This window comes from Nomascus leucogenys, chromosome 6, assembly GCF_006542625.1.
Source record: "Nomascus leucogenys isolate Asia chromosome 6, Asia_NLE_v1, whole genome shotgun sequence".
Lineage (NCBI taxonomy): Eukaryota > Metazoa > Chordata > Mammalia > Primates > Hylobatidae > Nomascus > Nomascus leucogenys.
Genome location: NC_044386.1, coordinates 111598858 through 111626214, shown reverse-complemented (window position 1 = coordinate 111626214; position 27357 = coordinate 111598858). Strand labels below are relative to the sequence as shown.

The following is a 27357-nucleotide window of genomic DNA, read 5'->3' as shown; positions in this document are numbered from 1 at the left end:
GCACTTTGAGGGGCTGAGGTGGGCCTATATCACTTGAGATCAGGAGTTTGAGACCAGTCTGGCCAATATGGAAAAACCCTGTCTCTACTAAAAAAAAAAAAAAAAATTAGCTAGGTGTGGTGGTGCACACCTGTAGTCCCAGCTACTCAGGAGGCTGAGGCACAAGAATCACTTCAACCTAGGAGGCAGAAGTTGCAATGAGCCAAGATCGTGCCAGTGCACTCCAATCTGGGCGACGGAGCGAGACTCCATCTCAAAAACAAACAAAAAACACAGCTGCAACACTGCCACAGAAGACATTCAACAATCTGCTCAAAATGTAAACTTATTATTATTATTTTGATAATATTATTTTGATAATAATCATATTATTATTTTGATGATAATATTATTATTATTATTATTATTATTATCTGTCGCCCAGGCTGGAGTGCACTGGCACGATCTCGGCTCACTGCAAGCTCCGCTTCCCAGGTTCACGCCATTCTCCTGCCTCAGCCTCCCAAGTAGCTGAGACTACAGGCACCTGCCACCATGCCTGGCTAATTAAACTTTATAGGAGATGTAGCTGTGCCTCTTCCCAAAGCCAATTAAAACTTCATTACTTTCTTTTTATACCCTTCTGTTTCCAACAGAAGAAAGCACAACAATCTCCACACAAACATTTTTGCCAGTAGTAAAAAAAAAAAAACAGCTGCCAAGCCAATCTGGATTCTCACTGCAGAAAAGTCAAAGGTGACATTATGCTGGGCTGACACCCAACACACAGCTCCACTGCTGTTGCTGTGTCATATGTCACATGTGCAGCCAAAAGCAAAGGTAAGGGAGAGGGCAAGAAAGAGAGGAAAACACATAAGCCAGGGGGGTGATGGGCAAAAAAAGGAACCAAGAAACTCAAATCAAGTGAAAATGCCATCCTATTTGTGGCTCTGGCCTGGCATCTTCCAGGTAATGAACAGACTAATGTCTGTGGTAGAAAATCCTATTATATCCAACAGTGATGTAAAATCAGTTTGATTCTGCCTACCTCCCAATCTTCCTGGCACTTACTTGGACCTTCCCGAGTTGTTTTCCAGGATCGTCCGGCCAGTGGTGTCCATGCGCTGAATCACCAGATGATCTAATACCATCTTCTTTTTGGCCCGTTCTATAATCTCCTCCTCCACAGTCCCCTTTGTAACTAAGCGGTAAATATTTACCTGTAGGAAAAGGAACTGTTATGCTTATGCCTGAACCACCCCCCCCACCCCAAAAAAAAAAAAAAGAGAGAGAAAGATTACCTCTGTCAAAAACCAAGAGGGGAAAATTTTAACAGAATTTATTCTCTAACCATAAAAGACTGTAAGCCATCCAAGCAGACAGCTTAAGTAGATGCAATATTTTTACTATGTGCAGCAGGTTACAGTCTCTCTAAAGATCTGTCGTTATGGCCTGTTCCATCAATAAAAATCATGCTTCACTGATGGAAAGTTTCACAAAAACAGAATCTTTGGCCAAGAATGAAACTTACGGGTTATCCAATATAGAACAGGCTTTAAGATTCATAAACGAAAAAGTGTGTGGTTTTCCAAAGTACCTTTAAGGCTAACACTGTCACATACAATAAAAACAAACCATCTTGAACAATAGGATATTTAACTTTTCCATACTAAAATAGAGAAAATGTTCAGTTCTAAGTCTATTCATCATATATCTCTCTCAAGATAAAACACATAGAAGGTCGCTGATGTTGTACTTTTCAAACAGAGAAAAAGAAAAGTTCCTTAATAGGTTCATCTTGGGCCCAAAGACAACATCTCTGTGCTAGTTAACAAACAGAAATCAATGCTTCAGGGGAAATAAAAGCAAAACAGGGAAAAAGCATTTTATTAACATCCTGAAAGGGCTGAACAAGCCCCCTGGCCCCCCACCCTAAAGCAATTTCCAGAAGCCTCTCCATACTGACCTGCTTCTTCTGACCAATTCTATGCGCTCGGGCTTGTGCCTGCAAGTCATTCTGGGGGTTCCAGTCAGAGTCAAAGATGACGACTGTGTCCGCTGAAGCCAAATTGATTCCCAGGCCACCAGCCCTTGTCGAGAGCAGGAAACAGAAGTCCTGTACACAATGCAATATACTACTTTATGCAGTGGCCTTCTCAGAAACAGTTTCACAGTCCAATAAGCCCTTATACCTGGAAACCCCTGCAGGTGTGAAGAAAAGTGAGATATGATGGACAAACTTTATGGAGGCTAAAAGAATGTCAGGGACTTGATGGTAGAATGAATTTTCATTTGATTAAGAGGCAAAGTCAGTGCCATGAACAGGAGTAAAGTAGAATCTAATAAGGCAATGGGAGCGAGAGAATTAGTGTTACCTCCCGGCTACAACTAATATACAAGAAGTTAACAGCAACAATAATAAAAACAGACAAACAATTATCATGGAGATCATTAACTCCAGGAAGTCACCTGTACAATTATTTTTAGGGAAATGGTAGATTATGCCATGTAAGTCAGTTAGTATAAACAGAGATACTTTATTATATAAATATTTATGTTTGTTAGGCTGGCGAGAAATATAGAAACACTGCACTAAATAGATCATATATGGTAAGTGTTGAGAAGCACAGGATCCTCAATTGCCACAAAACATGCCAAAATTATAAAAAAATCACAACAGGTTTGGCTGGAGAGCGATGTGTGGAACCACCCAGGCACTGACATTGCAGTCTCCACAGCAATGACAGTAGAGACTGGGCAGGCACAGCACACCTGCCTGCGTCTGAGTGCTCAGAAAAATATGGGGGCAGGAGAAAAAAAATAAAATACATAAGCCGGGGGGAAAAAGGTGAAATACTTCTATTTTCAGGGAATTTAATCATATATGTCAAAAGCTGATGCCTTTGTGGCAGAGAAGCAGCCCTGAAAAACTGGTAGTCCTGAGTTCCATCTTGATAAATGGGTATATTTAGCATACACATAGAGATGCAATGAAAGGGTCTCCATGTTCTAATAGTCACATTCAACAACATTATGCCATAGAAATAAAAATGGAGACAGCTGCCTCACAAGAATTTTAAACAATTCCAATAAAGAAGTGATCAACAGGTGTGTCTAGGCACATAAGCTGTGATTCTTAAGAGAAATATTAAGCACCACCACACTCCAAAGAGAAATCTAAAGATAAACAGTGGACAATTTAAGATATCTAAAACAAGTGAAATCTGGAGTCAAAATGATCATATCAACCAACAATCTGCTATATCACTCTTCAGCAAGGATAACATGGATTATAATATGCCTGCATATATGATCAAGTTGACAAAGGTTAAAAAATTACAAAACTCAATGCCACTAAGGGTAAGGTGGTTAAATAAATAAATGGTACAAGCATAAGAAAAATTTAGAAATGAAAAAAAATTTTTTTTTTTTTTTTTTGAGACAGGGTCTCATTCTGTCACCCAGACTGGAGTGCAGTGGGGCAATCCTAGCTCACTGCAGCCTCAAACTCCTGGTCTCAAGGGATCCTCCTGCCTGTCTCCTGAATAGCTGGAACTACAAGCGCACAATACCACGCACAGCTCATTTTTTAATTTTTTGTAGAGATAGGGTCTTGCTATGGGCCTAGAAATTAAATTTTGTAAAATCTTTAATAACATGGGGAAATTTTTTTTTTTTTTGGTAGAGACAGGTCTCACTATGTTGACCAGGCTGGTCTCAAACTCCTGGTCTCAAGTGATCCTCCCCCATCTTGGCCTCCCAATGTGCTAAGATTACGGTGTGAGCCACCATGCGCCTAGCCTCAAAGTACAATTTTGAAGGGAACAAAACTGTATGCAACATGATCCGAATTAGGTAAACATATAAATGGTTGCATCTAGTAGGAATGGAAATACACCCCAAAGACATGAACAGCAAGTTGTGTCTAGAATGAGGGGTTTTGTACAATTGTTTTTTTCTTTGTACTCTTTACCATCTTCCCCATATTCTAAGTAAGCATATAATATTTTGCCCCATAATAAATATTTAGTTTTTTAAAGGAATTTTTTAAATACTGCAGAAATGGTAGAGAACTTGTGTTCTATATAGCCATCACGGTGAGTGGGAATCAATTGAGAGCTATGCAAAAAGCAACTTTTTCTTCCCCGAGACAGGGCAATATGAAACATTCAACTCATACTATTTTTTAAACTGAGAGTGGAGAACACAAAACCAATTTCAACCAACACTATATGATAAAAATAGGTATTTAGAGCGCTTACTATGCACTGGGCAATGTGATCAGTGCTTTATGTTGATTACCAAATTTAATCCTCACAGCAATATTATGAAATGGGGTATCGGAATCATCGGGATTTTACGGCTGAGGAAACAAGGAGCAAGGAAAGGAGGAATGGGAATTAGTTGATGACCAATGTCTTTAATTATTCCATTCCTCTTATCCTGAATGAATCAGAGCCTTGGCTCTGAATTGATTAATGCCCAAAGCCCCTCAAGAAGTAAATGTTTATAGACTACAGAAGTAGCCAGAATACTAGTCTAACTAGGATTTCTACACTCTAAAGGCAGACAGCAGAGTATTCTGTAGTAACAGGCACAGGCATTAAGAGTTTTTAAAGCTCTTCAGAAAGCTAAGTCTGTTCTATCTATTTAAAAAAAAAAAAAAAAGGAGTGGCTCAGGCTCCAGAAATTAGCATTCTCTGTGAAACACTTCTACTTCAGGTTGTCTCCACTGCTTCCTTTAGCTCTACACATTATTACAGTTTTATTCACAACAAAACTCTTCTCTCCCACTTCTCTCAAATCCCATGGCATTTGATGATTTGATACGCACAAACTACGATGTTGTCATACCTTCTATTTCATCCTAAGTAGCTCTTCTATATGTGCCCCCCAAACAAAATACTTCATAATGCCCAATCCAAGCTCAACACTGATTGTAAAATGTTGCTGTTAGTGACAGCAAGAACATTACGCCACACTGTATCAGAAGTCCAACAAATTTGAGACACGGCCAATTTTTCAGGACTTAGTCACCAAAAGAGTACAGAGATCAGAACCTTCTAATAGTAATTCTATTGCCCAACTCTCCCCTACTCCTGCCTTACTGCTCTTCCAGGCCCAAGGATTTGGTTATCTGGAAGCTACCAGGAGAACCACTCTGTTGTCAATCCAGAACAGGGGAGATAAATAAGCACATATTTATTTTTCTGGAGTGACAACAAAATACCATCTTTTATACAAGAGATTTCTCATTTTCTTCTCAAGGCAAAAGAATTGCACTATAAATTGTTTCTGAAACAGAATACATTAAGCGAGAAAGACTTTCCCCTTGATGCAGAGCCCAAGTTGCTCAAATAACAAAGCCATGCATAGTATACCTCAGACCCATCTGCATTGAAGTGGTCCAGTGCCTGTTTTCGGATTTCTCCCTTGATGGAACCATCCAGACGCTGTAAAAATAAACCACAAGAAAACTGTAAGATAGGAAGATCAGCTACACTCAGAATAGAACAGCAGACTTGGAACCTTTATCACCTGAACACCTACTGAGTAAAAATAACTGGAATGCACTGGCAAAGTGCTGTGAAGAAGCTGTGCTTAAGAAGCACACGCTACCCTACTTGACCTGAGCTCTCCAGTTACAGACTCAAGGTTACAAGCTTCTGATTCAAAGGGCTGTCTAGGTGTAGCCAAGAATCAGAATGGCTGCCAGGACCTAAAAGGAGAAAGACGAAAACCCAACCTGTGCTTGGAGGCTGGGTTTACTTCTGTTTCTATAGGTACTGCAGAGATTAGGAAACAGGACCATGGGTCACCCAGTAATAAGCTCCTGCAGAAAAATGATGCTTCTTAGCTAATGTGGCTAAAACTATCACTTAAAGTGTCACACAAACCAAAAATTTATTTATATAATAATTTTGTTTGAAAAACATTTTGCTGAATCATTGAAAATGTTAAAATTGATCATATATCCCAGCTTTGCCAAAAATTACACTCTGAAATCATAGTAAAGTATTCAAGCAGCTAAACTACATGTGAATTCAAGAAAGCCCCTGGCATTTAATGGCGTACACAATTCGTTTATTAGAACATATGTCAGTTCTGCATGCAAAACAATGTCACCATAGAGAAACCATTAACACATAAAATACTAAAGAATTATCACCTACATGCTGTACATTTTATAAAGCATTTCTTACTCTTTAAAATCATTTTCACATTTCATCCCCTCACAATCACCACTTGAGATGAACAAAATACTTCATTTTACAGAAGGCAAAACTAACCTGAAAGGTGACTTGGCTGGCAGCGGACTCTGTGGAAGGGCCTACATACCCAGAACTCTGCCCAACAGACCTAACTCAAGTCAACTCACAGGTGAGGAGTCCCTTACTTCTTTCTCACTGACTACTCTACTCAGAGCCTTAAACCGAAGATGTATTTAATGGGAGATTCAGAGCCTTTACTTGAAATCAGAAAACCTAATGCCCTTTTAATATTCCCATTAGTAGAGGGCATTAATTATCTAAAAGTCACTGACCAAGCTTATATATTCCCTAGAGAGAAAAACGAAGCATTATTGATTTACTTGGTATCACAGGATTTCCTAGGAATCAAAGTTCACAGGGATTCGATTCACTGACAGAGAATTGACTTTTTGCAATAGGCTGTTTCTTGATAACAACCATAGCCTTAAGCTATATTCTAAGACAGAAACTGAGAAACCATATAAGATATTATGGATATAACAATGCCTTTCAGGGTATTTTGAAAGATAATCTGATAGTCTTAAAGGTGGGCCTTCTTAGGAAATAATCACTGGCTCCAAGTTTCTTCAATCCCAACATAATTATGTGAGTTGGTGGAAGAGTTCATCCATCCAAAGTTTTAAAAAAATGTAATAAATCTTAAAAATCAAAGCACTGGCCAGGCGCGGTGGCTCATGCCTGTAATCCTAGTACTTTGGGAGGCTGAGGCAGGTGGATCACGAGGTCAGGAGATCAAGACCATCCTGGCTAACACGGTGAAACCCTGTCTCTACTAAAAATATGAAAAATTAGCCGGGCGTGGTGGCGGGCGCCTGTAGTCCCAGCTACTCTCGGGAGGCTGAGGCAGGAGAATGGTGTGAACCCAGAAGGCGGAGCTTGCAGTGAGCCGAGATTGCGCCACTGCACTCCAGCCTGGGTGACAGAGCATGACTCCGTCTCAAAAAAAAAAAAAAAAAAAAAATCAAAGCACTATAAACATATGCCAAGAGACAAGGTAAATTGCATATATGTCTATGTGTCTATAAATAGATCAGAGAATAAGTTTCTACTAGATTATATACACCTAGAAAAATGTTATTATGCAGAAGAAATTTTTTCCCTGTAGGAGACAACTGTGTGAAGATAATAACTCCAGTTATAGAACTCCACAGAAAAAAGGGGAAGCCATCATCATTTACTTCAGGGACTAGCAAGGTTTTAAGTACCAGTGTTCTGCTATGCTCCCAGCCTCACAGCCAGGGTCAGCTTTTAGGGTCAGCTTTTGGGGTGAATGTCTGATACTGCCCTCTCCTTCTAGGATTTGGGCTTCTGGAATTGAGCTCACACTTACTTCCTCTCTACTTTCACCATACACATGCAGTAAGATGCCATCTGACATCCTTTTTTTTTTTATCTTGCCCAGTTTGACTTTCTCTAATCCTCCCCACCCACCTTCAAAAAAAGAATGGTCTCCTCATGACCACTTTCATATGGTAGCCTGAAGGCATGAAAGTAAAAATTAAGACCCTCCTGGAATCTTAACCTTAACTTCTTTGAAACAAGAAACTTTTACTTCCTACTTTAACAAGCAAAGCATACAACCCAGTGTAGGAAGGTTGGGGAGGGGAGGCGGGAGACAGATTGATTCCCCCCACAGCAATTACTGAAATCACCTTACCTGGAAAGGATAGTGTTTAATAGTTAGGTATTCAGCCAGGATATCCAACATTCTCACCATCTGAGAGAAGATAAGCACTCGATTCCCCCTTTCTCGAAGTCTTGTCAACAGTTTGTCTAATAAAATCAGCTTCCCACTGCTCCTTATGAGGGACTGAAAATTTAAAAGACATTCCAATAACTATGTTGAAACACAAATTTTAATCTTCCCTAGTCTCTAAAAATCCGTATTTTAAAAATCATCTTAAAGCTTTCTGAAGCCCTTAGCAACCTGGTTGACCAGCAATTCCTGAAATGTTCTTTTTCCCATAAAAACATTTATAAGTGATACTATACTTTCCAAATCATTCATAGTTACCTTTTTTCTCACATTTTTAAAGCTTCCTTTGATGATCCTTGATAGGTCACCAAGGAGGAAATAGAGCATTCTGATGAAAAGCACCTAGAGAAACTAAGCGTTTTTTTGAGAAAGTAATTATGAGGAACTACCTACCAGAAGAATCTCCTGTCCATTTTCCCTTTCATTTTCTTCAGGGGGTTTAATCAGATAGCAGTGGTTGCAACATTTTTTCAGTTCCATCACAATATTAAGAAAACCAGATGTGCTGCCTCTTGTTCCTTTGGCAAGAGCCTTGTAATTCCTGGTCAGAATCCACCTGCAAATTAAAATGATAATGATACTACTAGATACAAAAAACAGAAAGTTGCAGGTACCAGAAGAGTATAACAGAAAGTAGTACTGTGGGAAAAAAAGAGGCCTAAAAAAGTTTAAGAAGCAAAGAAGAATATTTCCTTTTGTATCTCCTGCCATCTAATCATAATCTTTCACATCTCCAGTCAGAATTAGGAATGTTTAAGATTCTGCTGGATATTTCAACCTCACTGAACACAGGAATATTAGAAGAAAACAACTCTCTCTACATACACACAACACACACATATGCTTTACATATATATAGACACACACACATACATTTTACATATTTACACACACATACTTTACACATATTTAAGCGTGTGTGTACACAAAGGCTGAGAATCCTAAATGTGAAAATCTAAAATGTTCCAAAATGGCACTCGAAACTTTCTGAGTGCCAGTATGATGCTCAAAGGAAATTCTCATTAGAGCATTTTAGAGTTCTGATTTCCAGATTTGGAATGCTTAACTTGTAAATATAAAGCAAATATCCCAAAATCTGAAATACTTCTGGTCCCCAAGCATTTTTGATAAGAGACTCAACCTGTGTGTACATATGTGAATGGAAAATGACTGTCACTGAAGCATTCTTCACTGAAATATAAAAATCAGAAATAAGCTAACATTATGAGGTTAAATAAATTAAAACATACCATAAAATAGAGGCTATATACCCATTTTAACATTGTAAAACAGTATTTTATCTGACAAAATAATTTATCAGTATGTTTTCTACCCAAATTTGGGGGAGAAATACAGATATATTCATGTATACCCATGTATATTCCTTAACCATAAACTCCAAAATATTAAGAGTACATTTTTTCCTGAGTGGTGCAATTTCTTCATGCTTCTCTTAGAAATCACACTTTAGGAATCTATCTTCACTGCAGAACTATTTATAGAAGTAGGTAAAACAATCTAAATGCCTACCACAAGGAAACTGGTTGAATAAACCATACTATATATCCTCAATGGAATACTATGTACCGTCAAGGCCTATCTCTATAAGCTACTATGGGGTGCTCTTCAGCACGCATCATTAAGGAAAAAAGGAAGGCAGAGAAAAGTGTATATGGTATGCTACCACTTACCTAAGTGAAAGGAGGATATTCAAAGTTAAAATGCAGTTGCTTTTATTTAATAATTAAAAGTTAAAGAAAGGATAAGCATTAAAATGTTAAAAAATAATAATAATTATGGGCCAGGTGCGGTGGCTCACACCTGTTAATCCCAGCACTTTGGGAGGCCAAAGGGGGCAGATCACCTGAGGCTGGGAGTTCGAGACCAGCCTGACCAACATGATGAAACCCCATCTCTACTAAAAATACAAAATTAGCTGGGCGTACTGGTGCATGCCTGTAATCCCAGCTATTCGAGAGGCTGAGGCAGGAGAATCGCTTGAACCTGGGAGGCGGAGGTTGAGGTGAGCTGAGATCTCACACTCCAGCCTGGGCAACAAGAGCGAAACTCCATCTCAAAAAACAATAATAATAATTATCTATGGGGAAAGATGGACTAGAATGGAGGGAAGAGGGACGGAAGCTACATTTCTTTGAACATACGGGGCTTTGTAACTTTGCCTTTGGAAATCTACAAATATTATAATTTAAAAACAAAATTAAAGCAATCCCTAAAAATCAAAACTAAAATGAAATAAATCTATGTATCCATTAGTGGCCTAAAGACACAGAAGAAAAACTATCTCGAGTACTTTAAAACTCTTTTCCACTTCTTATGGTATATAACCTTAAAAAGCAAAAAAAATAAATAAGTAAAAACAAAACCTGTAAAAAGAAAATCCTGTTGCAGTGAGCTGAGATCGTGCCACTGCACTCCAGCCTGGGTGACAGAGTGAGACTCCATCTCAAAAAAAAAAAAAGAAAATCTTAACCTGTTTTTACTATTCTTATTGTTGGTGGTAGTATTAGCTTTGTTGTATGTATAGAATGAATTAGCTTGGTGTGGTTGGGAAGTGAGATTTTTAGCATGGCATAAGATCAGTAAGATCAAATAAAATCTCTGTGGTACTGTTCATCACGTATTTTTACCATTAAAAACAAATTTCCCGATTCTGTCCATGATTGTTGCAGTTGCAAAGAGCATCCCTAGGGCCCAGTATGTGGTCTCCCAATACCATTTCCTCATCTTTGCCATAGTCCATAAACCATCAGAAAGAGGCCAGTCTTCTGAGGGTCCTTCAGACTCAACAGCCTTGGACTCCAGGGCACTGCGGAACCCGACAGCCTATGAAGTCACACCCAGAAGTGAGGTTTGGTGGGGACGGGTGCTGCTCTACAGTGGGAAGTGCAGAACGGCCTATGCCTGTGGACAGGGATTGCGGGGAATGCTGGTGGCCCTGAAGTAACTCTGCTCACTTTCTTTGGCTCTCTAGTGCTTTCCTCAATCCTGCATGTTGTGCAGCCTGAAGGCAACAGAATATTAGCCAGGACCCTTAAACTGCATGTGATAAAAATTCAACTAAATCAGCTTAAGCAAACTGGAAGTATCTAGAGTAGCCAGAAAAATCATACGATCAATCAACACCCAAAATAGCACTGACCAACTGACACATTCATGTTGTTACTAAGGTAACACTATTTCCCCTTTTACATTTTATAGTATTAAATATTTTCAGAGGAAAAACAGAAACAAACAAATATCATTTCCTAGTAAAGGAGTATGCAGAACTTCTTGGATATATGGCTGACTCTACTTCTGGGGCAGGAAATGTGCAAGATGGATGTGGAAGACTTTATCATTCCAGATAGCAAAGAAACTATCAACTACTGTTACGGTTATGTCAAAAGGACTCCAACAACCAACTTGAATAAGTTCCCACTAGCTAAAAATGGGACTGTTAGAGCATGAATATGGATATTAACTCCGACAGAATTAAACATAAATACGTGTAATTGATGAGTTCATAATTATATCAAAGTAAATCTCACTGGTCAAAACCTTTGAAGAAAAGTAGATCTTTTCCTTTCAAAATGGCGAAAGTAAAAAAGAATCTTATTCTGCCTTTCCTATATGAACTGTTCCTCAGCTGACATGGGAAAGTTTCTTTTTATAGAAGTATTCCACCTAATAAACAAGTGAGTGATAAAATTTGAATATCACCCTTTTGTACTCTCTAATGAATTAACAGGTCTAGGCAACGCTCATCATTAGTCACTAACATCACAAAAAAGGACATTTATCCTGTGAAACAATATTCCTCTGCCTCTAAAGTCACACTGAATCTGAGTCTAATCAAGCCTTTACACTTACTTATGAGTATACAGAAAACACAGTTCAGAGGAAAAGTGGTTTTTAAAAATTTTTTTTATTTTTATAGAGATGGGGTCTCACTGTGCTGCCCAGGCTGGTCTCAAACTACTGGGCTCAAGCGATCCTCCTGCCTCAGCCTCCCAAAGTGCTGGGATTATAGGTGTGAGCCACCACACCTGGCTGAAAATATTAAAGAATGCCATGGAGCTAGAATCGGCAAAATCCAGACTGTGAGAAAAGTCTACAAAACATAAATTCAGTTTCCTGACTCAAAAAATTTATAAGGCAAGGAAAAATAAATTGATTAAAATATACTTAAGAGACATACCAACCAATCAAAATGCATGGAGCTTACATCGATCCCAAAACAAGCAAAATGGCACATGCACAAACGGAGATATACATACATGTATATGACAACCAGGAAAAGGTAAACACTAGATATTACAAAACTGTTAAGGAATTATTAAAAAATTTTGGACATAACAGTATTGAAATTTTGCTTAATAACAACAAAATGTTGGGAGGCCGAGGTGGGTGGATCACCTGAGGTCGGGAGTTCAAGACCAGCCTGACCAACATGGAGAAACCCCATCTCTACTAAAAATACAAAAAAAATTAGCTGGGCGTGGTGGTGCATCCCTGTAATCCCAGCTACTCGGTAGGCTGAGGCAGGAGAATCGTGAGACTCTGTCTCCAAAAAAAAAAAAAAAATTATATATATCTCCTATCTAATAGTTTCATGGTACTGATCTCTAACCCTTTAGGCCTAACCCAAACAAGAACTTACTTGTAATACTGTTTCTGAAGGGCTGACATCTCCACCCTGAGAATCTGTTCCACTTTAGCAGGAAGGGATTTCTCCACATCTTTTTTGACTCTCCGGAGAAGGAAAGGCTCTAGCACCTTATGAAGACTCTGGTAGCCATTCTCTCTCCCTTTCCCATGGTCTTCTTCAAAATCTTCCCAAAATTCAAACCTAGGGAAGAAACAGTATAGTGTTATTTAGCCACATTGAGGAAAAGAAGAATAGGAAAAAAAAAACTGTAAAAAAATGAATCTTTCCCATAAGGAAAGACAAAATTATCAATCACTAGAGCTCTTAAATAGAAGGGAAAACAAAAAGGGGAAAAGCAAAATGAAATCAACTCCATCAGTCTACACTGGATAATAGCACGTTTCCAATTCTCAGACTGAATTCAGAGTTAATAAAATATTTCAGTCTATCAGGTAACCAACATCATCTAGAACTACTCAGTAACTACTCAAAGCACATGCCCTCTGGTAAGATGGAAGGTCAGAGACAGCCGGTGCCAGTACTGCCAATGGACACAACAGCCTCAAGAGAGTCACCGTCGTTTCTGAACTCACAAATAGTCATTTCTTTTTTTTTTTTTTGAGACAGAGTCTCTCTCCGTCGCCCAGGCCGGAATGCAGTGGCGCAATCTCGGCTCACTGCAACCTCCACCTCCCAGGCTCAAGTGATTCTCCTGCCTCAGCCTCTCAAGTAGCTGGGATTACAGGTGCCACCGCCTTAGTAACACCTGGTATGGGCTGAAACAATCATCTACAGGGAAGCAGATTATATGATCTTTTGGGGTAGACATCTAAAGTTGTCATTAAAGCCTACAGCTTGACAAACCTAAGGTAAACTGTATTTTCTCACACTGCTATGCTATTAAGCAAATACTCCAAGAACATAGAATAGGTGAGGAATTAAAACTAATAATTAAAATGCACAATGAAAATTGAACTATCTCTGGCCGGGCGCAGTAGCTCATACCTGTAATCCCAGCACTTTGGGAGGCTGAGGCGGGCAGATCACCTGAGGTGAGAAGTTCGAGACCAGCCTGGCCAACATGGTGAAACCCCATCTCTACTAAAAATACAAAAATTAGCTGAGCATGGTGGCAAGTGCCTGTAATCCCAGCTACTCGGGAGGCTGAGGCAGGAGAATCACTGGAACCCAGAAGACGAAGGCTGCAGTGAGCCAAAATCATGCCATTGCACTCCAGCCTGGGTGACAGTGAGACTCTGTCTCAAAAAAAAAAAAGAAAGAAAGCTGAACTATCTCAATGATGGAGATGATACCTCACACCCTAAATGTGTGAAGTGACTGGAAATCAGTAGAAGTAGAAATATCACTATATCAGGCTATTTTCTGAATACCTGAGAGACAATTTCAATAAGCTAATTTACCTAACACATTATAATAAATTAAAACTTTACTAATAGTAATTTCCAAGATTTACTTCCTCTACGTTTTAGGCAACAAATATTTTCACCTGCCTACTGTACTTTTATTATATTAAGGGAGTTAATATGAGACACTAGTTCTTGATCTACACACACTGAAGAGATATAAGCATCATTTATTTGTTTATGAATTCTCTATGGCTGCTTTTCCTCTAAACAGCAGAGATGAGTGGCTAACAATGACTGTGTGGGCTGTGAACCAAAAATATTTACCATCAGATTCTGAGTTTTTTGTTTGTTTGTTTGTTTGTTTTTTGAGAAAGAGTCTCGGCTCTGTCGCCCAGGCTAGAGTGCAGGGGTGCAATCTCGGCTCACTGCAAGCTCCGCCTCCCGGGTTGACGCCATTCTCCTGCCTCAGCCTCCCGAGCAGCTGGAACTACAGGCGCCCACCATCACACCCAGCTAATTTTTTGTATTTTTAGTAGAGACGGGGTTTCACCGTGTTAGCCAGGATGGTCTCGATTTCCTGACCTCATGATCTGCCCGCCTCAGCCTCCCAAAGTGCTGGGATTACAGGCGTGAGCCACCACGCCCAGCCTACTATCAGATTCTTTAGAAAAGTCTGCTGCCCTGAAAACAATTAATTTATAATATAAAATACATATATTAAATACAACACATAATTTTATAATTAAAATATATTATTAATTTATAATATTATAGAAAAGGTATAAGGTCATAGTGGTGATGTATAAAGACACCATGTTACATCTAAGGATTCATATTTTAGATAAATCCCTGCTATCAACTTCTGTATTTAATATTTGTCTCTCACAGAACTAGAAAAAATTCTGATCTTTATAACTGCAGAACACGGAATTTCAGAAAAATAGGTTACTTTAGTAAGGACCAACAAAGGAAATTAAACCAAAGCAGTTAAAATGGTATGCTAAAAGTCACATAGTAAATACGTAAAAGGAAAAGTGCAAAAAAAATTAAGAGATTGGCCTAGACGACAGAAATAGAAATTTTAAAAATCATCCCAACACTAAAAGACGTAATCTCTGAAATACATGCTATCAAACTGACTTGTTTTCTCGGGTAAATCTGAAGTATATATTTGCACATGATGGTCTTTATAAGCCGAATTTTTCAATCTTGTCATATCTTTTTCTACCTTTAATACGAAGTTCCATGCTTTGCAAACAGTATGTACAAAATGAAGCTATTGATTGATAAGTATTCACAATATGGTTAGTCATTGTGTACTCCCTGTCAGAGCCACCCTGCAGAAAAGGCACTTAGACTCTATACTAAGGAAACAGAATTTCAGTTGGTTAAAAAGAGGACTAACTTGGATTTTGAAACAATAGCCTGTAACATTTGAGTGGGGAAGTTCAAAAGCTATTTGACTAAACCTAATTCTCTCCTTTACAATAGTTTTTCTTCAGTGGATCCTTTCTTCAAAAGCTGTGTAGAGCCCTAAGGTACCCCAGGAACTTCTGCTGAGGATGAGGCAAAATACTTCCCAAGACTATAGTTACCCATACAGCAAGCTCAGGCAGAAATAAGGGCAAATCTGAACTCCTTAATTAATTGGTTTCCTTTTTATATACACATCTTTGTGAACAACAATTTTGAAACTTTATTTGAAAATGACAATGCTTTAAACACAAAATTTTCAAAGAAAAAAATATCTCTTTCACAGAAAAAAAACTTGCATCTCTAACTCTAACCTATCATTCCACAATTGATTCAACTGGCCAAAGGAAAATTTTGGAAGAGACTCCCTGAATGATAAAGTAATTGAAAGTTCCTCTCTCCAATTACGAAAGAAGGATATATGACATTTTTCCAAACATAGCCCATGCTGAGTGGAATGCCACAGCTGCTTAATGGCAGGAAAAACCTAATTATGACCACTTAGGAGCAAAAATCCCTACCATCCACCTCAGCAGCTAGGTACACAAAAGCAAATCATGGCTAAGTATTCACTGGTAGAAACTACATGCCACAATTCTTTTTCTATAAAAACAAGCACAGGTGTTCCCACTGTGTCTCATAACTCTTACTACATAGGGTGACCTTACTCTCCATGGTTTTAGGAAGGATGTATTTTTTTCTCTTAGAACTTGAAGTTCAAAGGACACTGGCCTTGGTCACAGAAGACTTGCTATTGATCTTGGTCTATCTACTTACTGACTATGTGATACGGGACACCTTTTAATTATCTAAGCCAGCATATTCTTATTTGCAATATGTAAATAAAGGAAGCCCTTCAGACTAAAAGAAAGCAATACCCAACAGCGACCTGAATACACAGGAAGAAATGAAGATCACTGAAAATGATCAAATATATGGGTAAATATGAAAGATAATATATATATATATTTTTTTCTCTTTTCTATATGTCCTTAAAAGACAAACCTGTGGAAAGCAATAATTATATCCTTGTATTCTTGGATTTATAACATAAGGAATGAAAATGGAGCTACAGTCGGGCAAAGTTGCCCTATTTTACCAGCACTGAGTCAGTTCTAACCTGAAGAAGACTGATGCATACAATAATCCCTAGAGCAATCAATTAAAAACTTTTTAATAGCAAAAAATTAACAGGAATTAAAATGACACACTGAAAAATACTTGCTGAAACAGAAGAAGGCAATAAAAGAGAAAGTGGAACAAAAAAGATGTAAGACATATGGAAAACAAATAGTAAAATAGTAGAAATAAATCCAACCATATTATTAATTCTGTTAAATGTGAATGAACTAAATATTCCAATCAAAAGGCAAGGATTATTTGCCTGGATAAAAAAGGTACATCCAAGTACAGGTTGTCTATAAGACATATTTTAGACTTACAGAAAGAAGTTAAGTTGAAAGTAAAATGATGGAAAACAGTATACCATGCAAATGGTAACCAGTTCAAATGATGGAAAACAATGTATCATGCAAACAGGAATCAGAAGAGAGCTGAGGAGCTATAATAAAATCACACAAAATGGATTTACAAAACAATAAATATCATTAGAGGTCAAAAGGGACATTCTGGTATTGACTAGAAAAAGGTCAATACCTCAGGAACATACAAAAGTTATGAATGGATACATACCTAACAGAACAATCCCAAAATATATGAAGCAAAAAATGACTAGAAGACAAAAACTCAACTACGGTTAAAAATTAAAATATCTCATTCTCAATAATTCAAAGTACAACTAAACTGGCAGTTATAAAAGATATAAAAGTCTTGAACAACACCATTAACACCACACTGAACGGACATTTACAAAACACCAGTCAAACAAAGGCAGAATACAGATTATTCTTTACAAGCACTTACGGGACAGTCTCCAGGAAAGAAAGCATACTATGACTATTTAATAAGTCATAATAAATTCATTTAAAGCATGTTCTCTAAGACAAAACTGAAGTATAAGACATTTGGAAAATCCCTAAATATATGGATATTAAACACCATCCTTCTGAAAAACCCAAGCTTCAAAGAATAAATCACAGAGAATTTAGAAAATAGATGAAATCAAATGAAAACAAAAACACAAGATTATCAATACTTATGGGATGCAGCTAAAGCAGTACACAGAAGTAAACATACCTTTAAACAACTAGAAAAGAAAAAAGTTTTACATCAATAATCTAAACTGTATCTTAAGAGAAAAAGAGAAAATTAAATGAAAAGCAAGCAAAGGACGGAAACCTTTGAGAGTGGAAATAAATAGAAAAACAGAGGGGCCGGGCACGGGGGCTCACACCTGCAATCCCAACACTTTGGGAGGCCAAGGCAGGCAAACCACAAGGTCAGGAGTTCAAGACCAGCCTGGCCAACTTGGTGAAACCTCGTCTCTACTAAAAATACAAAAATTAGCCAAGCATGGTGGCAGGTGCCTGTAATCCCAGCTACTCAGGAGGCTGAGGCGGGAGAATTGCTTGAAACTAGAAGGTGGAGGTTGCAGTGAGCTGAGATCGCACCCTGCACTCCAGCCTGGGCAACAAATGCAAAACTCCGTCTCAAAAAAAAAAAAAAAAAAAAGAAAAAACAGAGGAAGAAACCAATGATGTCAAAAGTTGGTTCTTTGAGAGCATCAAAATTGTTAAGCCCTTAGCTAGAACTGACCAAGAAAAAGAGCTAAGATACAAATTACCATAATCAAAAAAAGTAACTTTAATCACTATTGATTCTTAAAAGAATCTACCAGGCACAGTGGTTCATGCCTATTATCTCAGCATTTTAGGAAACAGAGGCGGGAGGATCACTTGAGCCCAGACATTTGAGACCAGCCTGGACAACTCAGCAAGATCCCATCTCTACAAATAACAAAAAATAAATTTTAAAAATTAGCTGGGCAATGTGGTGCACACCTATAGTCCCAGCTACTCAGGAGGCAGAAGTGGGAGGATCCCTTGAGCCCAGGAGTTTGAGGTTACAGTCAACTATGATCATACCACTGCACTCAGCCTGGGTGACAGGGAAAGACCATGTCTCTTAAAAAAGAAAACTAAAATTAAAAGGCTGAGAGAATACTGTAACTTTATGCCAACAAATTAGGACAAGTTAGATGAAATAGACTAACTCCTAGAAAGACATAAATTAACAAAACTAAGTAAAGAAGAAATAGAAAACTTAAGTGAACCTGTAACTGGAAACCAGGTTAGTCATTAAAAATTTTCCCACAAAGTGAAGGTTGACATGGCTACAGTGGTGAATTCTAGTAAATATTTAAAGAAGAAATAACACTAAACTTACAGAAACTCCTTCAGAAAACAGAAGGGAAAAACTCTCCAATTCATTTTATGATCCCAAAACCAAAGCAACGTAAACAGCAAAACAAAACAAAAAGCTGTAGACTAAAATCCTAATTAAAATCAAAAACACAGATGCAGCCAGGCACAGTGGCTCACGCCTGTAATCCCAGCACTTTAGGCGGCAGAGACAGGCAGATGCAGATCGCTTAAGGCCAGGAGTTCGAGACCAACCTGGCTGACATGGCAAAACCCCACCAGCCGGGCATGGTGGTGCATGCTTGTAATCCCAGCTACCTGGAAGGCTGAGGCATGAGAACTGCTTGAACCTGGGAAGTGGAGGTTGCAGTGAGCCGAGATCATGCCATTGCACTCTAGCCTGAGCAACAGACGGAAACTCTGTCTCAAAAAAAAAAAAAAAAGCACCAAACAGATGCACAGAATATTAGCCAACTGAATCTGGCAACGCATAGAAAGTATTAAACACTGTTAACAAGTCAGATTTATGCTAGGAAAAAAAAAGTTGGCCTAATGTCTAAAAAGCAATTAATGTAATATACTATATTGTTAAAGGACAAAAACCACATGGTCATCTCAACAGACACAGAAAAAAAGCATTTGACAAAACCTAATATCCATTCTTTATTAAAATCTCACAAACTAGGAAAAGAAGAAAACCTCCTAAACCCAATAAAGGTTATCTACAAAAAAAATCTATAGCCAACATCCTGCTCCCACCAATTCTATTTAAGATGGAGGTTCCTGCCAATACAATAAGGCAAGAAGAAGAAATAAAAAACATCCACTTTGAAAAAGAAACCTTTAGGTACAGAAAACATAATCCTGTCTATAGAAAAATACCAAGAAATACAGAACAATATACACACACATACACACACACACACACAGTAGAAACAGTAAGTTTATCAAGTTTGCAGGATGTAAGATCAATATACAAAACCCAACTGTAGTTCTGTAATAGGTTATATTTTTAAAAATTCCACTCAAAATAGTTAGAATTAAAATAATATTTTAAATGTATAAGATTCCTAAACTAAAAACCACTAAACACTGAGAAAAATTATAGAAGATCTAAACAAATGGAGAAAACTTTCCATGATTATGGATTAGAAGACTCAATATTAATAATTTGGCTTTAATTGATATATGATTCCACACAATTTCTATCAAAATTCCGTATTTTTCTTGCAGATATTAACAACCTGATCCTAAAATGTATATGGAAGTACCAAGAACTCTAGAATAACCAAAACAATTTTGAAAAAGAAGAAAATGGAACTTGTATTTCTCCATTTTTAAAAAGCAGTCTAGGCCGGGTGCAGTGGCTAATGCCTATAATGCCAGTACTTTGAGAGGCCAAGGACAGTGGATCACTTGAGGTCAGGAGTTCGAGACCAGCCTGGCCAACATGGCAAAACCCCATTTCTACTAAAATACAAAAAATTAGTTGAGCATGATGGTGCGTGCCCGTAATCCCAGCTACTGGGGAGGCTGAGGCAGGAGAATCGCTTGAGCCCGGGAGGCAGACGTTGCAGTGAGCTGAGATTGTGCCACTTCACTTCCAGCCTGGGTGACAGAGCAAGGCTCCGTCTCAAAAATAAAAATAAAAAATAAAAAAGCAGTTGAATGCTACATTAATCAAGACAGTGTGACATTAGCAGAAGGACAGAAATATGTATTAATAAAACAGAACTGACAGTCCAGAAACAACGCATGACATTTATGGTGTCAACTGAGTTTCAACAAAGGTGTCAAGGCAATTCAATGGAGAACAGATATTCTTTTCAACAAGCGATACTAGAACAATTTCCCAAATTCTACTGCAAAAAAATGAACTAAGGTACTCACACTTCACACTATAAACAAAATGTAACTCTGACCCAATACATAAGTTAGAACTTCTAGAAGGAAATAAAGAAGCAAGTCTTCGTTTCCATAGGTTAGGCAAATCTGTCTCAGATATATCTAAAGCACAATCCATACAAAGAAATCCATAAATTAAACTTCATCAAAATCAGTAACTTTTTCTCTTTGAAAGACGACATTTAAAAAGTGAAAAGAAGCCACAGATTGGGATAAAGTATGTTCAAATTATATACAGATGCTCCTCAACTTACAACAGGGTCATGTCCTGAAAAACGCATCGTAAGTTGAAAATATTGTTAAATCAAAAATGCATTTAATACACTTAACCTACCAAACATCACAGCTTAGCCTACCCTAAATCTGTTCAGAACACTTATCATTAGACTATTGAGCAAAATCACCTAACACAAAGCCAATTTTATAATAAAGAGTTGAATATCTCATGTAATTTATTGAATATTACACTGAAAATGAAAAACAGAATGGTTGTGTTTATTCAAAATATACTTTCTATTGAAAGTGTATTGCTTTCATACCACTGAAAAGTCAAAACATTTCACATCGAACTATAGAAAGTTGGGGACTGTACTGATAAAGCACTTGTACTTAAGAATTTTTTTAAAGAAATAAAAAACCTCTTCAACTCATCATAAGACAAACAATCCAATTTTTTTTAACCCATTTATGACAGAGGTTGCAATTTTTTGAATTTTTGCAATCAGATCTTGGCAATGACCTTGAGCAGTAGGATATAAATAATTCCCACATGCTTAGAGTTCCAATGACGGAACACGAGGCCTGAGTTAAATGCCAAAACATTTGAATAGAAATTTCACCAAAGACATACCAATGGCTAATGAACACATGAAAAGACGTTCAACATCATTAGTCATTAGGGAAATGCAAGTCAAAACCACAATGACACACATTCGCCTGAATGGCTAGAATCAAAAAGACTGACAATGCACCAAGTCCTGGTGATGACACAGGGAAACTAGAACCTTCAAACATTTTTGGTAGGACTGCACAATGGTAGTCACTTTAGAAAGCAGAGTGGTAGTTTCTAAAATGTTAAATATAAACTTTCCAAACAATCCAGCAACTCTATTCCTAAGTCACTAAGCAAGAGAAAGAAAAACATATGTCCACACAAAGATATAATAACCCCAAAACAAAGCAATCCAAATGTCCATCAACTGGTAACTGGATGCAATGAAATATTATTACCCAATAAAAGAGACCTACTGACAGACTCTGACATGAAGGAATCTCAAAAAAATATGCTAAGTGAAGGAAGCCGGAAACAAAAGCCTACATATTAGGATTCCACCTATATAAAACTTCTAGAAAAGGTAAATCTCTAGAGACAAAAGCTGATTATTGGTTGCGTAAGGCTACATGTGGAGGCAAAGGTTAACTGCAAACAAGCAGGGGGAACTTTTTGGGATGAAGAAAATGTTCTAAAACTGGACGATGATGATGGTTGCAAACTATAAATTTACTAAACAAATTTAAATTTAAAATTTAAAAAATAAAAAGTAAAAAATAAAATTTAATCCTGAATTAAAAAAAAAAAGATTGTAGAGCGTATACCTATCAATTGAACAACTATTAACTGAATTGTTTACTGTGCACCAGGTGCTATTCTAGGCAATGCGAACCAGCAATGAATCAAGCAAACAAAATCCCTGCGATTTGCATACATAATTTAATGACATGAGATGAATGAGAACATAAATTCAAAAAGAGATGCTATAAAGAAACTTAAACAGGTTAGGGATAAGATGTCTAAAGGGCTACTTTAGGTTAGGCAGTCTGCAAAGATTTCTGAAAGGAGGTGGTCATATAAGATGAGCTGAAGCATTAAGGTGGTTGGCCATGTGAAGATAAGAAGAAATATAATTCTAGTCAAGAAGGAATAGTAATGGCTTGGCATGTTTAAGGGACAGGAAGATGGCCGAATGGCTGAAGCACAATGAATGATGGAGAAAGTGGATGAGAGGAATCAGACTATTGTCAAGGGGCCAGACTGAGTGGGGTCCTCCAAATTAATGAATATAGATGTTATTCTAAGTATCACTGAATACCATTGGATAATTTTAAGTTTTATGAAATGTGCATATCATCTCTCCCTTAAAAATCTTTTCAATAAACACATTCCACAGTTCTTTAGTAATATGTGAATAAGATGTAAAGTTGATGCTTCGGCTATCAGATATTTGAGTGTAACATACTTTTCAGTGCTTGTGTACCTTGTATATTTCATTTTACTTATATTGATTATCTTATACCAACAGCGAAAAGGTCTGATGTTATCTATTTAACAATTATTTCCCGAGTGCATTAACTAATTCAGCCTTTCAGCAGACGATACTGCTTTCCTCCTTAACAGGCTAATTTCTGTGGCTTCTTTCATTGATTATGAAACATTTTACTACTGCCATCCCTGCCTCCATTTGATGCTTTGCTTTCCCCAAACCATGCCATCTGTTTTCCCTAAGGTCTACTAAGAAAGTTAAAAAGCATTGGCATTTCAGACATTCTAGCATCTTTTGAAATACACAGGAAGGAGCTTACTTCTCCGGCATAATAAAGTGCAGCAAGGACCAGAGCTCTTTGAGGGAATTCTGAAGAGGGGTCCCCGTAATCAGGAGCCTATGGTTGGACTTGAAATCAATCAGAGTTTTATACAATAAAGAGTCATCATTCTTCAACCGATGGGCTTCATCCACTCCCAGAAAGGCCCAGTTAATACTGCCCAGCACAGTCTAAAGTAAAAACAAAACAGAACGAGCCACCAGGTCAGAAGGGAACCCAAAAGTGCTTTCAAGTGTTAATTATCTCTGTATAAATACCATTACAAAGGTATAAATAGACACATTTATTCTTCACTGACAATATATATCAGGACTCTTCTGTTTATTCTGTTAGTTGCCAGATTGGTAGCTATTCAAAAGAGAGTATCATCATCTAAAAGGTATAGGTGGGCCTCTATACCAGTTATTACTGCATGCCCCACAGCAAGAACACAAAAATTGCTATGCTGGGCAAAAATAAAATAAAAAACCACATGATTCTGTATTCTCCCCTTAATTATGGTCCTTCTCTTGCCTATTCTATACCCCAACCCTGAAGCACACAAACACCAAGAGCCACCAAACTCAACTTGTTTGCACTTAATACCAATGGGATCTACCTACCACATATATTTCTTAGCAGAAAGGCGGTATTTAAAGAGCTTCTTATTTTTGTCCTCCTCACAAAGACCATTCACATCATCTTTTCTGGAGAAATGCCTTAACAATGATACAATAGGAAATGCCTAAGATGACATTCAAGGCAAATACCTGAGATGGCATCCAATGACTGACAATAATCTCAGGTAAGTTACTGACCTATTCAATACCCTTTCATTCTGTTTAATTCAACTGGACTTGGGGACCTAAGGTCCCCTCATCTATAGGGTTCTGTTTTCTATTTATAACCTTAATATCCTTTGAAAAGTAATTTTTCTGGTTGTTCATTTGCTTGCTTTTTGAAATAAGAGAAGAAAAGTAACATGGCAAGTAGGAGGTACAGACCCTACCATTTGTTTTTTTATTTTTAACTTTCATGTATTTATTTTTAACATGCTCCACAGAAAAGTAACAGACCCTATCATCTGGACAAGTCGCACTGGAAAAGATTTAGCCTTTTAGATATTAATTACACACCTTATCTTTCAAGAGGATCTCATATGTTGTTATAAGTGCGTTGAACTTCAATCTTTTGGTTTGGGAATGAATCCATTCATATTCCCTTATCTAAAAGAAAAAAACATAATTAAGACATAATTTCTACTTCTACCTTTCTATATCACATAAGTGTTGTGATCGATGTAATAGAAACATGCCAAATAAAAAATAAATCTGATTAGAATTCAATGAATATCTCACATTCTAAAATGACCTAAGCAACCAAACTATAAAGCAGTAAGAGTTAGAATTAAAAACACTGATCACTGAACAGCAAAGCTTTATTGCCAGAATCAGAAGAAACTGGCCCCCAGAAACACATCTAATGAAGAAAATGCACTTCAACAGCTACTGAACCCTGGCGATTTGAACTCAACAAGGGATCTCCCAGATCCTTAGAAATTTCTTTTAAAGGCCGGGCGCGGTGGCTCACGCTTGTAATCCCAGCACTTTGGGAGGCCGAGGCGGGCGGATCATGAGGTCAGGAGATCGAGACCATGATGAAACCCCGTCTCTACTAAAAATACAAAAAATTAGCCGGGCATGGTGGTGGGCGCCTGTAGTCCCAGCTACTTGGAGAGGCTGAGGCAGGAGAATGGCGTGAACCTGGGAGGCGGAGCTTGCAGTGAGCCAAGATTGCGCCACTGCACTCCAGCCTGGGCGACAGAGCAAGACTCCGTCTCAAAAAAAAAAAAAAAAGAAAAAAAAATTTCTTTTAAAAATGCAATTTATTTACTTTTTGAATAGGAAAATACATATATTAACAAGTAAAACAAATTCCAATCTTTGGAATTTCATCAACCATAACCAAAGAGATATGTCCTCCAACAAAAAGGGAGGCTTATAAGATGAAAATGTAATGCAATACGTATGATAACGTCAATGTAAAAGAACACAAAGATGAGCACATTCATACTGAAGTATAACTGGACACTCAGCAAGCACGAAGACTCATGACAAAGCTCTTGCAGTTTGGCTATCAAGTTAGGAACTGGAGAACGAGACAGTAAGTGCCTGCAGGTGATCGCCACCAAGTGGGGGTAAAAAGAACAAAGAAAAGGAGAACTGGAGATAGCAAAGAAAATTTCTCTGACTACAATTTTTTAGAGTTCATTTTCTTTGTCTGCAATCATTTTCGGAATGTAGTGCTTTAAGCTATTTACTTGTAAACCCATAAATGTCTTTTTTTTCTTCTTTAATGGTTAACAAATGATTTAACAAAGCTAAAACTATATTCTTAGAAACTCAAAATTAGGCCAATGAAATCAGCCAGTGTTTAAGTTACACAATTTTAATGAGTATTTACTAAAAATAAATTTGAATTTGCATGAAAATATATGATTACAACACACAACTCAAATGTTTAAACATTGCTGATGGCTTGCTCTTATTACAAGCAATTTCCCAGAAATAGTTTATATACAGTGATGAAAGAGCAAAGCTCTGGACTAGATAGATACACCTGTGTCCGAATCCAAGCTCTGCCACGTTCTTGCTTGCTAGGGTCACGTGTTAAGACTCTCTGAGTCAATTCTTCAACGGCAGTAGGAAAGAATGCCATCAACTTTGAAGACTATCATGAAGATTACAGGCATTATACATAAAGCACCCAGCGCAACATCTAGCACACAGTAGGTGCCTTAAAAAAAAGTTACTATAAAGAAAAGATCTGCTAAACAAAGATAAACTTAAGTCACTGTGTTCTAAATTCATGATGCCCAAATAAAGTTTGGTAACAGATTAGGATAATTCTTATTTCTGTAGCCCTAGAATAGCTTGTTTTCCTTTACTTTTATTCCTTTTTTATAAGTTATGCAACCTCACTGTTTAAGAAATTAAGAAACAAATTCGAAGAATGATTATTTTCAGTAATATATCTACTGAGATAGCAAAAATAATATTAATATTACACAAAGTATTAACTCCATATTATCTCATATAAAGCAGTCTTAGAAGTAAAAAGGGCAGAGAGAAGAAAAATTTAATATTGCAACCCAGCTAAAAGAGATTCCCACTCACATACTGCTGTTGCTTTTTAACTAGTAAGCATATTTGTTAAAGAACATCTGAGTTGCACTTTTGTGACCGATAAACCTCCTAATATTGAGAACATAGCACAGTATCAGAATAATAACCAAAAATTTTACTAATGATCTACTAAAGGCTTTAAGTCAATTTCCAAATTACATTTATAACACAGATTCTATCCCAGCTCTTTTTGTTTACACACCGTATTTCTGCTCATCAGGTCACCTATGTAAACCACTACGTTAATCTCTGGTGCCCAGATTTCAAACTCTCTCTGCCATGAGGTGAGGGTGGATAAAGGGACGACTATAAGAAAGGGGCCATACAGCTGGTGTTGGTGGAACAGGTAGGAGAGGAACGATATGGTCTGGATGGTCTTTCCTAGGCCCATTTCATCAGCAAGGATTACACTATTATTTCTGCAGAAAGAAAAAATAAATAAAAACAAAAAAATCATTAGTTCACCAAAACACAGAATGTGCATAAATAGCAATGACACCAATGCTTCACAATAACAGCCGAGCAAGGTGTCATTCATAAGCCTCAAATGTATTTCTTCTCATCTGCAATTACTTCAGCTTTCGACATAAGGAAGAAAGTAGAAACCATAAAAAGCAGAGTAACAAGTGACCTATCTAGACTTGGATTACTATGACAGCCTCGTCAGACTCTTTACCTTTAGGCTTTTCACATCACCTTCCATAGGCTATCTTTTATCACGGAGAAGACAGGCTTTGTAAAAAGGGAAGACAAGCATGTAACCTTAGACTCCATCAATAGAGAAAGCTATCAGCACTGCTGGTGAACCCTATGGCTGGCCCACCCCATTCCACTGCAGGCCACTGGGTTGTTTAATGCCACAGACACTATTT

The 27357-nt window shown here is 37.6% G+C and overlaps 1 protein-coding gene across 6 annotated transcripts in view; it reads right to left on the bottom strand.

Moving 5' to 3' along the window:
- CHD2 (chromodomain helicase DNA binding protein 2) overlaps nucleotides 1–27357 on the bottom strand; it is a 146062-nt gene that overhangs the window by 48855 nt on the left and 69850 nt on the right. For all 6 annotated transcript variants that reach the window (XM_030815056.1, XM_030815058.1, XM_030815057.1 and 3 more), the window contains 9 exons: nucleotides 26688–26904; nucleotides 24437–24526; nucleotides 23301–23491; nucleotides 12668–12856; nucleotides 8401–8563; nucleotides 7909–8061; nucleotides 5361–5432; nucleotides 1946–2095; nucleotides 1051–1199 (listed from right to left, as the gene is read on the bottom strand). In XM_030815056.1, the coding sequence (XP_030670916.1) occupies nucleotides 1051–1199; nucleotides 1946–2095; nucleotides 5361–5432; nucleotides 7909–8061; nucleotides 8401–8563; nucleotides 12668–12856; nucleotides 23301–23491; nucleotides 24437–24526; nucleotides 26688–26904 (1374 nt within the window). The remainder of the gene's footprint in view (nucleotides 1–1050; nucleotides 1200–1945; nucleotides 2096–5360; nucleotides 5433–7908; nucleotides 8062–8400; nucleotides 8564–12667; nucleotides 12857–23300; nucleotides 23492–24436; nucleotides 24527–26687; nucleotides 26905–27357) is intronic.